This window comes from Geotrypetes seraphini, chromosome 17, assembly GCF_902459505.1.
Source record: "Geotrypetes seraphini chromosome 17, aGeoSer1.1, whole genome shotgun sequence".
NCBI classification, from domain to species: Eukaryota; Metazoa; Chordata; class Amphibia; order Gymnophiona; family Dermophiidae; genus Geotrypetes; species Geotrypetes seraphini.
This window is the reverse complement of record NC_047100.1, coordinates 10,234,536-10,251,579: the sequence shown is the minus strand read 5'-3', so window position 1 is coordinate 10,251,579 and position 17,044 is coordinate 10,234,536. Positions and strand designations below refer to the sequence as shown.

The 17,044-nt window shown below is 43.7% G+C and overlaps 1 protein-coding gene across 3 annotated transcripts in view; it reads right to left on the bottom strand.

The window, feature by feature from the left end:
- FBLN2 (fibulin 2) overlaps nucleotides 1-17,044 on the bottom strand; it is a 261,844-nt gene that overhangs the window by 22,570 nt on the left and 222,230 nt on the right. For all 3 annotated transcript variants that reach the window (XM_033926337.1, XM_033926336.1, XM_033926338.1), the window contains 4 exons: nucleotides 13,728-13,856; nucleotides 11,182-11,307; nucleotides 5,862-5,978; nucleotides 1,297-1,425 (listed from right to left, as the gene is read on the bottom strand). In XM_033926337.1, the coding sequence (XP_033782228.1) occupies nucleotides 1,297-1,425; nucleotides 5,862-5,978; nucleotides 11,182-11,307; nucleotides 13,728-13,856 (501 nt within the window). The remainder of the gene's footprint in view (nucleotides 1-1,296; nucleotides 1,426-5,861; nucleotides 5,979-11,181; nucleotides 11,308-13,727; nucleotides 13,857-17,044) is intronic.

Below are 17,044 nucleotides of genomic sequence, written 5' to 3'. Positions count from 1 at the left end.
TGCATGCACGATCTGTCGCTGACCCTTGCATGCCCGACAAATTCCCAAAACAAAAACATTTAAATGAGGGCGATTGGAGGAACACCCCCCCTCTGACCACGCGGATCACTAGTGTGCGATCCCAACGCATGAACAGACCATCTGTAGATGGTCTGCACATGCGTCTAAGACCCGTCTGAGCCGTGACTTTTTTTTAACTTTACTTTACTAACCCAGCGAGCCCGTGGTTTTAACCCGCTTTACACCCGTGGCTTAAAACCACGGGCTCGCAGTGCGGGAAAGGGCAGGAGAGATTTGGGGCGGCAAACAGGAGAGATTTGAGGCAGAGCAGGGCGGCAATTCGTGGCGGCAGGCAGGAGAGATTCGGGGCAGAGCAGGGCAGCGATTCAGGGTGGCAGGCAGGAGAGGCTTGGGGCAGAGAGATTGTCGAGAGAGCAGGGCAGAGAGCAGGGTGGCAATGGAGCAGGACAGTTGGAAAGGACGTTTGTGAATGGTCCCCAGCAGTCGCTTCTTAGGTTGATCGGCCAGCCCAGTCGGATTGCGAAATTTGTTTTGTGAATCAGGTCCCTGCCTACTTTGCATACCATTCCCCTCATAGGCATGCACAGATCGGAATTGGATTGGCAGAGAGGTAAGTGAATCGGGCCGGAGTAAAATCGGATCGTAAAGGGGTCGCAAACTGATCGGTACACGATCGGTTTGCTTAGTGAATCTAGCCCTATGTTACTATCCCCCAAAACTGCACACATAGGTTTGGACGACCTACAGTATAGAGAATCCAGACTAAGTGCATCCATGCTAATTACAACCAGATTTACACATGATAGTGTAATTTGTATTGCGGTAATCGCTGAGGATATTTTGGGCAAGATATTTTGCTGAGGATATTTTGAGGCATGGTAAGTGCAAAAAACATAGGCCCTCTTTTACAAAGGTGCACTAAGCATTTTAGCGCAGATTTAGCTCAAGCTAAATCAACGTGTGCACTAACCGCTAACATGTCCATAGGATAACATGCACGCGTTAGCATTTAGTGCATGCTTAGCACGCTAAAAAGCTTAGCGCACCTTTGTAAAGGAGAGAGATAGACTTCTATCGTGACGAGGCAACTGAAGTATGGCTTTTCAATTGTTTTGCCTTCTGTCCGATTTGTTGTGTTGTGTCGTCACACCACCTTGCTGTCATATTTTTATTTTGAATGGCAGTATATCAATCTCCAGGGCTTGTTTTACCCTCTAAAATGTTCAACTCCTCAGTATGACAATTGATATTTCTGTTTATTCTTGTTGCATTTACCTCGACAGGATCTTCCGTTGGGTGATATCGTATATCCTTGGTCAGGACACGTGCATTGGTAGCTACCTGGTACGTTCATGCATCGGAACGTGCAAAGCATGCCAAAAGCTTGGGTGCACTCATCAATATCTGTAATAAAATATACCAAGATATAAAACGGAAGATTCAATGATACCATGATTGCTTCAGTCAATATTTCGCTCGAAGGATTTTTTTAATATAGTGGAATTCTTACTGCGTTAAAGGCTTCATTCTCTATAGGAGGCCTAAAAATCAGAGCCGACTAGTACAGCGCTAAACATAATTCAATAAAAGCTAACATCACGCTTAGGTGCCACCTAAGTGACGTTAGGCATTGATAGGCATCCTAATTTTAGGCACATCGCATTTTTGCCAAGGGTTTTCTTCGCCTAAATACCTGCGCCTAAGTTGGGCACCTAACTTGAACAAACACCAGGATCCGGCCCTAACCATGCCCACTTTTAGATAGGCATTTTGGACTAGGCGCCTACTTTTTATAGATTCACATTTTTCAACTTAGGCACCTTTCAATTAAGTGCAATTAACAGCAATTATGAGGTGTCGATTAAGTCTATAAACCAATTAAGTTAGGCATCTGCCTCATCTAGACACGCCAATGTAGGCTGAATATATAGAATTTGCCAGTAAACCTCTTCAATGTAGCTCGTTACTTAGAGCCATCTACCAAACCGTTAAGTGCTATATAGTTATCGATATACACAAGAGCAAAACTCTTTAGGATAGAAACCAATATTTCTTAGCCAAAATATTTAAACTATTTATGTCACTCAAGAATCATGCAAAAGTGGCCGTAATTGTCTACTTATAGGTCTCAAAAGATATGTTAAAATGGAAGAGCAATTGTTGTCTTCTTTAATTCATTTATAGAACTGAGATATCTGAACTTTACTTTAAGTCATGCTCTATGTGTCCAGTTTAATATTAACGAATCATCTACTCTATGGCCCCTTTCAAATAATTTCCCATTGTCGTGTTCCAATTATCATTAGGATAAATATTTGCATATCCAGTCATCATTTGGCATACCGGTATATTTATTATTGTAGAGCAGTGAGAGTTGGAAGGACAGGTTGAAATGAGCAACTAAAATAAGGCCAGAACAATTTCCTGATACAGGATCCAGAACATAAACAAACCAGAAGGCTAAATTAAAGCTGGGAAACAGCTGTGTTTCCTTAAGTAACGGGATTTTGAATTATATTTAGTTGACTTTCTTGTACTATAAAACCTAGACTGTTCAAAGAAAGTCTCTTCCAGACACTTGAAGCCTCAAGGCCTTTAAACTCAGTGTTCCATACACAGAATCGAGTTTTACAAGTCAAACTAGAGCAATCAGAAACAGACAAAATTGAACAAATTGTCTGCTTTGGACCATTTGAAGAAAAAGCAAGTCTAATGTGGAAAAAAGTCAACATCCTAAAAATTCCAGTCATTGAGGGGAATGTGAAACATCAGCAGTTTGATGCAAGGATCCTTTCTTGACAAAACAAAGTTTTTGTTTTGGCATTTACATCATAAATGCACTGGAGGCAGGTCTCCTGCAACTGGAAAGGAGCGCTGGGACAAGAGGGCAGAAGAAGATCCGCTCCTGCCCCGCATCACCGCTAGACCACCAGGTAAGGTCCGTGGGTGGGTCACAGCTGGCCCAAAAGTTATTCGCAAATTTTCCCTATTCGCAGGCCACCTCTGCCTCTAACCCCCACGAATAGGGAGGGAGAATGGTCTGGATTTGGATGTTTTGAAGTTGGACAATTTTGTGGCCGAAAATGGCAAATAAAGTTGGACGTCCTAAGGGTTGGACATCCTGTTGGCCATGATGTCTAAGTAGGTGATTTTTTTTTTTTTTTAAATGTGGACGTCTTGCGGTGTTGCTGGTTTTGAAAATGGCCGTTTGTCTGACTCCAACTTTGGACGTCTTGTGGGAAACATCCAAAGTTGGACTTAGACATCCTATCGAAAATGGCCCTCCACATCTTTGGGCAACTCTTTCTTTAATAGATATCTAGAAACTCAGAGGCACCCGGGATGGTGGCAAACTGTGGAGTCCAGGGAAAAAAATGATGGTTTTGGGAAATAAGGTCCATCAGGTTAAAATACGCCTAGATTCTCAGGATAGATTACAATAAAGATCTAGAGAATATGGCTAGGAATTTAAACTTAAAACTCTTGAATTATTCTTGCTCCAGGACTCCTTCACATTGGAGTTTATTTCTTAATTTTTAAAAAGAAGTTTTGCATTACTTCAAAAGCTGTATTTCCTTACAGCCTCTACCTGACCTTCATTTGGAGCTGTGGTGTGGACCCTTTTATGGAAGAAGCTTATCATGATAAGTTTGAACTTATCTGTGAATTTGGAGAGGTCCCAGGAAGTAGCTGGTTTTAAGAAAGGTTTAGACAAGTTCCTAGGGGAAAAGTTCTTAGTCTGTTATTGAGAAAGGCACGGGGGAAGCCACTGCTTGCCATGTATCAGTAGCATGGAATATTGCTACACCTTGGGTTTTGGCCAAGTACCAGTGACCTGGATTGGCCACTGTGAGAATGGGCTAGTGTGGCTGTTCTTATGCTCTTATGTGTGCCAAGTATAGGACAATCAAGCCATTGTAGCATCACTGCTGAGGTTGGCTCTGTGGCACTATGGAATGAGGCATTATGACATCACAATCTCAGCTCCGGAATGTTGCTCTCATTGGGGTTCCGGAACCTTGCTATTCTTTGAGATGCTGGAATGTTGCTACTCTTTGGATTTTGCCCAGATGCTGGGGACCTGGATTGGCCACTGTGAGAACGGGCTACTGGGCTTGATGGACCATTGGACTGACCCAGTAAGGCTGTTCTTATGAACTATCACTGGTTTTGTTTCTATTTTTTTTGCAATATAAGGAGGCTTTGATGTGGTTGTATTTTAGATCAGGGGTATCCTTAATAGAAGACAGAATTAAAATATTTCTCACGAGAGAGGGAAGAAAAATGTATAGCTAATATACTGTATTACAGTGGTATTCTTGGGACATGTGGTTTTAATTTTAAACTTGTTTATCTTGGTTTATTTTGCAGTAAAACTGTGTATTTTATGATTGTTTTATTATCGGATGATATGTTTATTTATGTAAACTGCTTTGACACAATATTACATTTAGCTATAAACAAAGCAAAATAAATTAAATCCAATCCAATCCAATTTTTTCATCTATGTGCCAAGAGGTGGTTTCTATAAGTGTTAAGTTTCAGTGACATTTTTCTTGATTAATGGGAACAACTGAACAAATCATTTCTTTTAACTTTTAACAGAGAAGCTTTATGATTGTCTGAATAAATTTATGGAACTTATGGATAATTTTAGGTATATGAAAGTCCTCATCTGACTTTGTAAATTTAATTTCCTTTGTGGTTTCAATGTCTCATTTCTTTATATTGATTGTTCCTAATTTTTGTGGATTATTAAGCTTATGTTTATTTTTTTTATATTAGCAGTGTTTATATTTTATGATCTGAAGTGGATTTTCTGTACAAAGGTCATCTTCATGTATTATGAGGGATGAATTTTATAAATAGTGCCCAGAATTAGGCGCCATGAAGATCTGTGCTAAGCTAAAATTCTACAAAGGATCTCATGATTATTTACAGTGTCCAATGTGACATGGACAAGAGGACATGGGCTGAAGCTAAGGGGGGACAAGTTCAAGACAAATATCAGGAAGTTCTGCTTCACGCAACGAGTGGTGGACACCTGGAATGCTCTCCCAGAGGAGATAATTGCGGAATCCACTGTTCTAGGATTTAAAGGTAAGTTAGATGTACATCTCCTTATGAGTGGCATGAAGTGACATGGGTAAGGGTAAGCTAGATGCACTTCTCTTTACGAGAAGCTTAGAGCGATATGGGGACCAAAACTATGCCAGGATACACCGCGTGTGTGGATCGCCCGACTTGATGGACCTAGGGTCTGTTCCGGGGATGGCGCTTCTTATGTTCTTATGTTTGTTCTTATGTAGGGCACTACATTTACACCTGCTGAAACCTGGTGTAAAGCCAAGCCTAACTTAGACGTGGATATGGCATTATGCTTTAACATTGTCCCTAACTTCTGGAAAGGCCCCATATCTGCCCCCCCTCCCCCACCCACACACACACTTCTCCCATCTTAGTAACGGTTTGTGGACTTTTTAGGAAATTATCTAAACTTTTTTTAAACCCAGCTAAGCTAACTGCTTTTACCATATTCTTTGACTACAAATTCCAAAGCTTAATTATAGATTGAGTGAAGAAACATGTTCTCTGGTTTTAAACTTACTACTTTCCGCAGTAGCTTCATTGCATGTCCCCCCAGTCCTAGTATTTTTGGAAAGGATAAACAAGCGATTCATGTTTACCTGTTCCACTCCACTCATTATTTTATAGACTTCTATCATATCTTCCCTGTACTTTATGCTAACTTATATTTAATAAAAAAAAATACTGTTTGAGAAACTTCCCTTTTCCTGTCTGAGAGAGAGAGAGAGAGAACAGGATGAAGAGAACCTTACCATTACACGAATGACCATCTTCTGCAAGCTGGTGCCCCATTCGACAGTAACACTGATAAGAACCGTAGATGTTTGTGCATTCCTGACTGCAAGGATTGCTTTCACACTCATTGATATCTGTAAGTCAAATGAAATCTACATATATAAAGATATCAGGACAAAAGTGTCTAATTCTAACAGCCCATCCAGTACACTTGACCGAAAAGAACTGTAACCCTAAGGGCTCCTTTACAAAGGTGCGTTAGGGCCTCAACGCGCAGAATAGCGCACGCTACAAAGCCACGGGCGCTTTCACACTACCACCTCCTCTTGAGCAGGCAGTAGTTTTTCATCCGGTGCGTGCGCTAAAAAATGCTAGCGCACCTTTGTAAAAGGAACCCTAAAAGAGATTTTTGTTTTAATGGACGTGAACTATGTCTGCCTCCTGATCGAGGTCCGATCTATATTCCAACTCGGTTGCTTCATGTACAAAGCTCTCCACGGCCTCCTACCAAAGTACACAACTGAATGATTTGAGTTTACCCTGCCCCGATCTGCCTTTTGCACTCCAACTCCGTCTTCACCTACCCCTCCCTGCTAGGAAAACCTAAAAAATGCCTACACGACTAAACTATTATCATATCAAGCGGCTCACTACACCCGGGAATTACTCCCCATTATTGGGTCGTCCTCGTCACACATGCGTTCCTTGTTCAATAAATTCCTTGTAGAGCACTAAACCCTGCGCACTCTTTGTACGTCTCTCATTCTCCTTAAAAACGAAGGAAGGTTCTATGTACGGTATCTGAATTTGTCCCGAGATCCAAGCTGTCTATTTCTTGAGTTCTTCATTTATTGCCACACCTGCATTGTATTTGACTCTGACCCGCCACGATCCTTGATGGAGGAGTGTGTGGTTGAAGCTACCCTGGGGTTGTGGGTTCAAACTCCTTGCTGCTCCTTGTGAGCAAGTCACTCAGTCCTCCATAGCCCCAGGTACATTAGATAGTGAGCCCACCGGGACACATACGGTAAAATGCTTGAGTACCTGATTGTAAAACCGCTTAGATAACCTTGATAGGCGGTATATAAAATCCTAATAAACTTGAAACTTTGTTATTTACACTCTTATGTTGTGCCCAACGCCCATCCCTCTTAGGTATGATCCTCCATCTTACTAATCGCATTGAACTTATTGGTGTATTGCGGTATATAAATAAAATTGTATATTATGTTATCAGCAATTATTGCACTGAAAAGTGCACTAGTGCGTGAAGACCTGGCTTCAATTAGCGCTAAGTGAACTTGTTGTGCTAACTGCAAAAATAGCAGTTAGTCTTAGGTACTTAGATTGTACTTATTACTGAATTCTATAAATGGCACCTAAAAAAAAAAAATTGGTACTGAAAAAACCCCCCTCAGTGCTATTCTCTAAAACGGTGCTCAAAATGTTTGCTGCTCTGTGTTTCGTCGTGCATGCTTGCCTAACCATTTTTGCTAGTCAAGTCATACTATGGCAGTCATGCTTTGTGATACCATGGGCTCCTTTTACAAAGGTGCCCTAGCGTTTTTTGGCGCACACAAGGGATTAGCGCGCGCTAGCCGAAAAACTACCGCCTGCTCAAGAGGAGGCGGTAGCGTCTAGCGCGCGCCTATTCCGCGCGTTAAGGCCCTAACGCACCTTTGTACAAGGAGCCCTATGTTTACTGTGCTATGTTTTGCTGAACTGTGCTCGCCATGCTAAGGTGCATTAGGGCCTTAACACGCGGAATAGCGCCGGCTAAATTGCCACGCGCGCTAAACCGTAACGCCAGCATGGAGCTGGCATTATTCTAGAAGTGTACCGCGCGGTTTAGCGCACGGTAATTTTGTGCGGGCGCTAAAAACGCTAGCGCGCCTTAGTAAAAGGAGGGCTGTGTCTCACCATACCATGTTTTCTCATACTATATTTTCACCATGCTTTGTTAACTTTGTTTCGCCATCTTTGTCAGACGTGCCCAGTGCATTAGATAGATTGTGAGCCGACTGGAACAGACAGGGAACAGCGCTTGAGTACCTGAATAAATTCATGTAAATCGCTCTGATCTCCCCTGGGAGAATGGTACGGAAAGTGAATACATAAATAATTAGGCGCTATTTATAGCATAGCGCTCAGCACCAGGAACTGGGCCTAACTTTAGGCGTGGCCATTTACACCAACTGAAATGTGTAAATCCTAGCGGCTAAATTAGGCATGGAGCCCCCTCATTCTATAACTATGCATGTAAATTCAAGGAGCACGTTAATCCACCCATAATGCTTCCATTTAATTTAATCATATTTATTAAATTTTCAAAATATACAAGAGTAAATAATATTACAAAATTTATAATTATATAACAATATGAATAATATAAATCTTCCCAAGAAGGACATGGCAATACTCGAAAGGGTCCAGAGGAGGGCAACGAGGATGATAAAGGGTATGGAGAACCTTTCATATGCCGAACGTTTAGACAGGCTGGGGCTCTTTACCCTGGAGAAGCGGAGACTGAGAGGGGACATGATAGAAACTTATAAAATCATGAAAGGCATAGAGAAGGTGGAGAGGGACAGATTCTTTAGACTAGCAGGGACAACTAAAACAAGAGGTCATTCAGAAAAACTGAGAGGAGACAGATTCATAACGAATGCAAGGAGGTTCTTCTTCACTCAGAGGGTGGTGGACACCTGGAACGCGCTTCCCGGAGAGGTAATAAGACAGAGTACAATTCTGGGGTTCAAAAAGGGACTGGATGACTTCCTGGAAGCGAAGGGGATAACAGGGTACAGATAGAGGTTTACCGTACAGGACATTGAGCGAATAGGGTATGGATATTTCAGGTTAGGTAGGGAACACTTTCAGGTCATGGACCTGGGGGGCCGCCGCGGGAGCGGACTGCCGGGCACGATGGACCCCTGGTCTGACCCGGCAGAGGCAACGCTTATGTTCTTATGTTCTTATGTTCAATCCCCAAATTTCCTTCTTTCGCATCCCAGAATTATGATTACAAAAATAATTTTCAGTTCATGACATACTAATTAAAATACGACTTCTGGTATGTGGTGTTAGAGTATCTAAATAAAGCTGCCAAATATTAATTAATTGACGACCTTGCCTATTATCCCAATTTGTTTAGTGCAGTGATTCCCAGCCCTGTACTGGAAGACCACCAGCCAGTTGGGTTTTCGGGATAACCTTAATGAATATGCATGAGAGAGATTTACATATAATGGAGGTGACAAGACATGTAAATCTGCTCCATGCATATTTATTAGGGCTATCCTGAAAACCTGACTGGCTGGCGGTCCTCCAGGATAGGGATGGGAATCCCTGGTTTAGTGCAACATCCTAGAACAAAGATGCAACATCCTAGAACGCCAATTACTATATGTTGGCCTCAATGGTTTAATCCAAAGATATAGGGCTCCTTTTACGAAGCCCGCATTAGCGGCTTTATCGCACACGCATTTTTAGTGCGCGCTAACCCCCACGCTAGCCGGAAAACTACCGTCTGCTCAAGAGGAGGCGGCAGCGGCCAGTGCGGCCGGCAAATTAGTGCACGCTATTACGCCCGTTAAACCGCTAACGCGGCTTCGTAAAAAGAGCCCATAGTATAACTTTCAATCCTATCTTAACATAGGGCTCCTTTTACTAAGATGCGCTAGCATTTTTAGCGCGCGCAACATTGCCGTGCGTGCTAACCCTGCGCTATGCACCAAAAACTAACGCCAGCTCAATGGAGGTGTTGGCGTCTAGCACGCGCGCTAAAACCGCCAGCACAGCTTAGTAAAACAAGCCCATAGTCTAAAACAAGTGAAAGATCTAATAAAGAATGTCTAAAATATTTTAGAGGTACAATCAATTGAGCATCTAACCCAGAAGTGTCCAACCTTTTGGCTTCCCTGGGCCGCATTAGGCGAAAAAATGTTTCTGGGGCCGCGCAAAACGCTGCAGCAAGACAGAGGAGGGAGCCAGCAAGACGGTAAACACCCGGGGGCAGCAGAGGAAAACACTGCATCGCCCAGGGCCGCACAAAATACTTCACGGGGCCGCAGATTGGACACCGCTGATCTAACCAATACAATTCTGAAAGGGTGTCATATACTTTAGCAATCAATCTTCTATTTATATGCCCCCTTTTTTTGACTCGCATGCCTAAATATATATAACATTTAAATTAAAACTAATTAGCACAAATAATTGCTGATTAAGATCCCAATTATCGGCAGTAATTGGCTTGTTATTCAGTTATATTGCATATGCAAATTGGGCGCACCCAAATTTGCACATACAATCCATGGCATCTACTGGCTCCAGCCTAGGTGTCATTTATAGAATCGGTGCCATGGTGTCCAAAGTTGCTCGCTTAACTTCGGTTGTGCTTTTGAAATGCATACATAATTCAAGTGAATAATGAACTCCGAACCATCAATATCTGGATGCCTAACTCCTTTGGCTAGGGTTAGCAGATTTTCCGTCTGGAAAATCTGGACCCCTAGACCCGCCCCTAGACCCACCCATTCCTGCCCCGTCATGCCCCAAACCTGTCCCCAAGCCCCAGCCTCGCCCCCTAAGCCCGCCCCCACGCTGCCTGCTCTCAATCGGATGTCCTCCTGCCCGACGGAAAGCTTTTCAAACCCCAGACAAAGTGCCGGGTCTTGAAAAGCAGTCTGGATCCCTGGACATGTCCTCAAAAGGAGGGCATGTCCGGGAACATCCGGACATCTGGTAACCCTGCCTTTGGCATACATCTCAAAAGGGGGCATGGCCACGGGTGTGTCGGGGGCATTCCAAAATGGTGCACTTGGAATTAAAGAATACAGCCTAACGGCCGACCGTAGTGATTTTAAAAGTTTGGGCCAGGTCAGTATCCATGTTTGTTCAGTGAAGGGTACATGTAATATTGTATTTTTCTTATAAAACTAATAAAAATTTTCTGAATTTAAAAAAAAAAAAAGGATACAGCCTAACCACGCCTAACGTGGGCTCTGGCATTTACACCAGGTTTTAGCAGGCGTAAGTCTGCTGCTCAAAAATTAGGTACAAGATCCACACTAAACGCTATTCTATATGAGGCACATGTCCTTCATAGAACAGCGCTTAGCGCTGAGTTTTTTACAGCACCTATGTTTCAATGATGTCGACTCAATTCCTTCCTAACTGCTCAGCGCACGTTAGCAAAAATGCTTCTAATGGAACCGATTTATAATTGAAGTTTTCAACAATTTTGTACTGTTAATTTTGCAACCTGAAAGTCATTTCTGTTTGACATAGACGGCAATGTTTATGTGGCAAAACGTCATAGCTATGATAAGGCACCTTCACAGTGTTTTCCATCGTAGGACAATTTAAAGCCCGAAGAACAGGAACACCGATAGGACCCAGGGGTATTCTCACAGGTCTGCTGACAAAGTCTTCCAGGGTAGTTCCAACACTCATTTATATCTGTCCGAAAAACAAGCACAATACAATCAACATGGAACAAGACCGAAGAGATGGATAGTTGGATTTTTCAAGCTGTCCTAGATTGATCTGTAGAGGCCAGAGCCTTGCAAACAGAAATGACTTAGTGTTTAATTTTTCATCAAAAGTGGCATAAAATGCTGAGTAACAAGAAGAGGTAGTTAGCTATAGCACACACAAATTCTGATGAAGGACATGCAAAGACCTTCAGAAAGATGATTTTCTTTCTTCGGGGAAGAATAACTTCAACCTTTGGTAAAGAAATCTGCCGATTACGGAGTTCAATAACATTCAGTGGAATGAAGGTTATGACAACTAAATAATATATAAAAAATCTTCAATACATAAATGACACCTCATAATGAACAAGATACACTAGACTTGTGTTGGCTCTTTTGAGCCAAAATTGCACATCTAATGGCAATAAATACCTGCAGGTAAGTCTGCAGCTCATCGATCAAGGCCTTGGTCCAAGGTATGTGTTGCATCATTAACCAGAGAGAAGGGATGAGATGCTATAGAAAGAGGGCAAAATCTAACCAAACCTGCAAGACTCAACCAAAGGAACTTGTTTTTTTCTGTATTTATTTTCAATATATGAGCAATATATTTATTTTCAATACCGTATTTTCACTCATATACCGCGCACCCGGGTATAGCGCGCGGGAAACTGTAATTTATGTAAATAAATTTTTATATACCGCGCACACCCGTATACCGCGCATGCCGCCCCAACTCTCCCGTCGCTGCCCGACTCTCCTTTCGCCCGCCCCGACTCTCCTCTGGCCGCCCCAACTCTCCTTTCGCCCGCCCCGACTCTCCTCTCCCCCTTGAAGTCCTGTCCCCCCTTGAAGTCCTGTCTCCACCCTGAAAGCCTCATGCCCGCCCCCCGATGTCCGATTCACCCCCCCCCCCCCGCAGGACCGCTCGCACCCCCACCCCGAAGGACAGCTCGCACCCGCACCCCCACCCCGAAGGACCGCTCGCACCCCCACAGCCTCCCCACCCCCCCATTATAGAGAAGCTGCCTACCATTGTCCTGCTGCTTCCTCTGCCGGCGGTCCCGCCCCTTCTCTGAGCCCTGCGTCTGCGCTGCTTCCTCTTCCGGCGATCAGAGAAGGGGCGGTACCGCCGGCAGAGGAAGCAGCAGGACAACGGTAGGCAGCTTCTCCATGATGGGGGGGGGGAGGCTGTGGGGGTGCGAGCGGTCCTTCGGGGTGTGGGTGCGAGCGGTCCTTCGGGGTGGGGGTGCGAACGGTCCTGCGGGGTGAATCGGACGTTGGGGGGGGGAACTATGTAAAAAAAAAATGTGTACAACGCGCTCACGAATATAACGCGCATGGTTATACTCGGTTTGTAAAATCGTGTATAACGCGTGCGTTATATGCGTGAAAATACGGTATATGAGCAATAATCCATTGTTCAACTGTAGTGAGCAAACATTTCAAAATCCTCCAATTCGAACCCTTACTATTGAAAGGTAAAATAATGTCGATATCAGCATAAATATAACTTGAAACATTATATCTTTCAAGTTCTAATGAGTGCGTCGTAATATTAAATAATATGGGGATAGGGGAGAGCCCTGCAGCCAGTCGATAAACAACCATTCATTTTAACCCTTTATGATCTATGGGATAAAAATCCTTTAATCCAGTTTAATACTGTAGCTTCCAAACCCCAGTCCTGTAAGATCTGTAATAATAGTTTGTAATCAACAAGATCAAATGCACTTGAGAGATCAAATTGAAAAAGTATTGCAGTTTGACCTAAACTCAGACACAGATCTGTCTCTAGCTAACTAAAGAGCAAAGTAATGTTTCTGTACTATAACCCGCTCTAAAGCCCGATTGGATGGGGATGGAGTGTTGCTTATTAATGTAAAAGTTGTATACATGATGAGTGTGGTTGGCTTGTGTTAGATACGATTCATGTGCTTCTTGCGTAACCCATAGGCGTCGGAACGGGGGAAGTCACAGGGGCCATGGCCTCTCCAAAGATTGGTGGTCTCTTGATTTGGTGCCCGCCCTCCCACCCGCTTCTTGGTGTTCTCATTTTTTTAATCTTCCGGAAGTTGCCGCACAGCGTCGGCGAGCCAGCCTGCCCCGGGAGCACTTCATTCTACTTCTGGGGGCAGGACTGCTCGCTGACGCTGGGGAGTCGGGAGCTGGGGAGAGGCCGCACCTTAGGATTCCGCGGGGCTAGGGCGGAGCTCCTGGGCCCCCCAAACCAAGCAGTGTTGCGCTGCCTATGGCGTAACCATGCATGTCATCACCGACACCCTTTGACAAAAATAAGACACCCAGTATTTTCTGAAATAGAATACATTTGGATGCCATCTAATGGCAGGGGCTAATATTGCAAGCTAGGCCAAATGCATAACAACACCCCTACTTACATACCGTTGCATGTTCTGCTGTATATATCATACTGGTAGCCTGTCTTGCAGTCACAGCGGTATGCTCCAGGTGTATTGTGGCAAATTTGTCCCTCTGAACAACGATGTACACCAGTTGAGCATTCATCAATATCTATAGAAAGACAATCGAGCGATTAATGTCTTGATGCCTCTATTAAAAGCAAAGCTCAGTGCGAAGCACAGCTACCAGCAGCTATCACGTTCAAAATGTATTATTTTAGCACAGTTTTCATTGTGCTTCCCTTATAAGGCTAAATTCAGTATTGGAAACTCGCTGGACTAAGGCCTAGATTCTGTAAGCGGCGCCATTGTCGTCGGCTACCTTAAAAGCAGCTGCCAATCGCATGCCAATCACGTGACCTCCTGGCCTACATTTTCAGGGTCTACCTATGATATGGATCGCGCTTCCACAGACGCTTTAGGCCGCCTAACGCCAATGCCTTCGTTAACCACGCCCACAGTGGTGATAGGCGGCCTAAAGCACCAATGGAAGTGTGAGTTCGGTACCAATTTATGAGGTACCATTAGGCATCTTGAAGCTCAGTTAAAACGTTGTTTCAACAGTGTATTTTACTGAGTTTGGGCACCTACCGGCACCTAAAAAAATCGACACCAGTTAGAAAATCCGGGCCTATGAGCTTAGCCCTTGATGGAGACAATGTTGTTTAACGTGCTTTTTTTTTTTATCAAACTTTTCAAACTACCCTTGTAACTTAATTCTTTACAAAGAAACAAAGAAAATGATGGCAGATAAAGACCATAAGGCCTATTAATTTCTACTAGCCATCTCCCTTAGCGATCATCAGGGCTTGAGCACCCCCGATATTGAACAAATTCCTTAACTGCGACTATGGATGGGTAATTTCAATTGGGTTTAGAACCCTCAATCATTTTGAAAAGTTGACTTCTATGCTTTTCCTATATTCTCTTGGATTCAGATTCAGGCCTCATCTCCACCACCTACAGTGGGAGACTGTTCGACAAATCCACCATTTTCAAAAAGATTTCCACTGGTACTTGGATATGGAAACCCCACTACTATGGGGAAAAGAAAGAGCGCTGGAGACAGGACCGGGCACAGGCCAGCTGAATGCATCCTGGGATTTCCTTTTGAAATCCTGCTGCATTCTCTGTTCTGCACAGTGGGCTTTTCAGAAGTACCCTTCTCCTCCACTGCCAACTCCAGACTCCATTCGATTCATCCTGCTGCACCATATGCCTGGAATAGACTTCCCGAGTTAGTACTAAAACCTTCTGTCTTTGGCTATATTCAAATCTAAGCTAACAGCCCACCTTTTTGAGGCTGCTTTTAATTCATAACTCCTACACACTTGTTTTGTGCCCATCTCGTAATTCCCTCATCTCTTATTTGTCCTGATTGTCTGACTTCAGTAGAATACCAGCTCGGTTGAGCTGGGGCTGTCTCATATGCGTGTAAGGCCTGATTCTATAAATGATGCCTAGCTACATTATTACATTGTAGGCGCTGTTTGGCATGGTTGACAATCAACTGCTAGGCGCCGTTGATACAATCCCATCTAGCAGCATCTAGACATGCTTAGGTGTCGCTAGGAATCCTGATGGTAAGTGCTGGTATATTAGGCCAGGTTTTACTGGGCTTTTAACTTTTATGTTTTGAATTAATTATTCAATTAACTTCAATGGCCTGGTCAATTACCATGCCATTTAAGCTAACTGATTTAATTTAGGTTAGATGCGGATTATAGTTAGGCATTACAAGGTAGCATCACTTATGGCATTCCTCCAGGCCTCCTAAAGCAGCGGTGGTGTAACAGAGGAAAGCCCCAGCAGGGCAGACCTCAATTAGCATGTTCACAGCACTGCCTCTTCAAGGCTGGCCACCGCTGCTGCTGATCTGAAAGGCCCAGAGGTATATCAGGTCTCATGGTGGGAGGGTCGGTGGGGTGCTGCTTCACAGAGGGAGGAATGGGAAAATTACTGCACAGGGGGATGGGAGGGAGGGATGGAAATCTGCTGCATGGGGGAGGGAGAGGAAAGATGCTGCACGTGGGAGGAGAGAGGGAAAATTGTTGGGGTGGAGGAGAGGAAGGGAGAGATGAAACACAGAGGTAGAAAGGGGTGAGAGGGAGAATGTGGTGGAGAGGAGGGAGACATGCATGGAGAAGAGAAACATGTTGGACATAGGGTGGAGGGCAGGGAGAGATGGTGCATGGAGAGAGAGAAAGAAATGTTGCACATGATAATGGAGGGGAGGAAGAGAAAGATGCTGCATGGAGGGGAATAGGGAGATTTGACCCAGGGCACAAGACAGGAAGAGAGAGAGAGAGATGGTAGACAGTAGGAAAGAAACACAATTGTTGGATATGGCAGTGGAAAGAAGAAAAAATAATTATATTTTCTATTTTCTTATTACAATATGCCAGATTTGAAATGTGTATCCTGACAGAGCTGGTGTTAGACAGTGAGCGTGAGATAGAACCTAACAGAGAGAGAAAAAGTCTTTAAGTCTTTTTATTTATTTACACCACAGCACCAGAGTGGGGTTGATGAAGGCAAAGGGGGTGGGATGGGTGAAAAGGCTCCAAAATAAACTCATCAGGATATTTGAAAAAAAAAAAAAAACCCCACACACCAAAAAAACACCCGATTGGGCGGGAAAAGCGAACTGAATCGAATTGAAAAATCAATTCAATAGGCCAAATCGAATCAAATCAAATTGAAAAATTTTCCCCCGAATCGGGCAGCACTACCCTATACTAGTGATGATTTAAAAAAAAAAAAAAAAATTAATTTTAGCACAGAGAGATTCTTTTTGCTTTTTAACCCCCTCCTTTACAAAGCTGTGCTACAGGCCACCGCGGTAACAGCTCCGACGCCCATATAATTCCTATGAGCGTCTGAGCTGTTACTGCCCCAGCCGGCGCTAAAAACGCTAGCACGGCTTTGCAAAGGAGGGAGTAAATCAAGAGATTACTGATTTGTTCAGATAGAATATCGACTACCCTAATCATCCTTTCCATTTTTCATAAGCTCTTGGCTAGTTTGGAGGTGATACAAAAATCCCAAAATATCACTCCAAGATGAAAGCACCACCCCAAGCCAAGAAAGCGAGCTTATTACTTAAGCGAAAGAAAAGCCTCAGACAAACGGAGAGGGGGACCCACACTCTTCCGCCCAAGCGTCATAGGCAAAAAAAAAACACTTTCGCACAAGTTTAAAGTTAGCAGGTGGGAGCAAAAAAAAAATAGCCGAGAATGATGAATGGTAAAAAACCACTGAACACAAACGGGCCAGGCCGACGAGCGTTTCGTGGCCGGT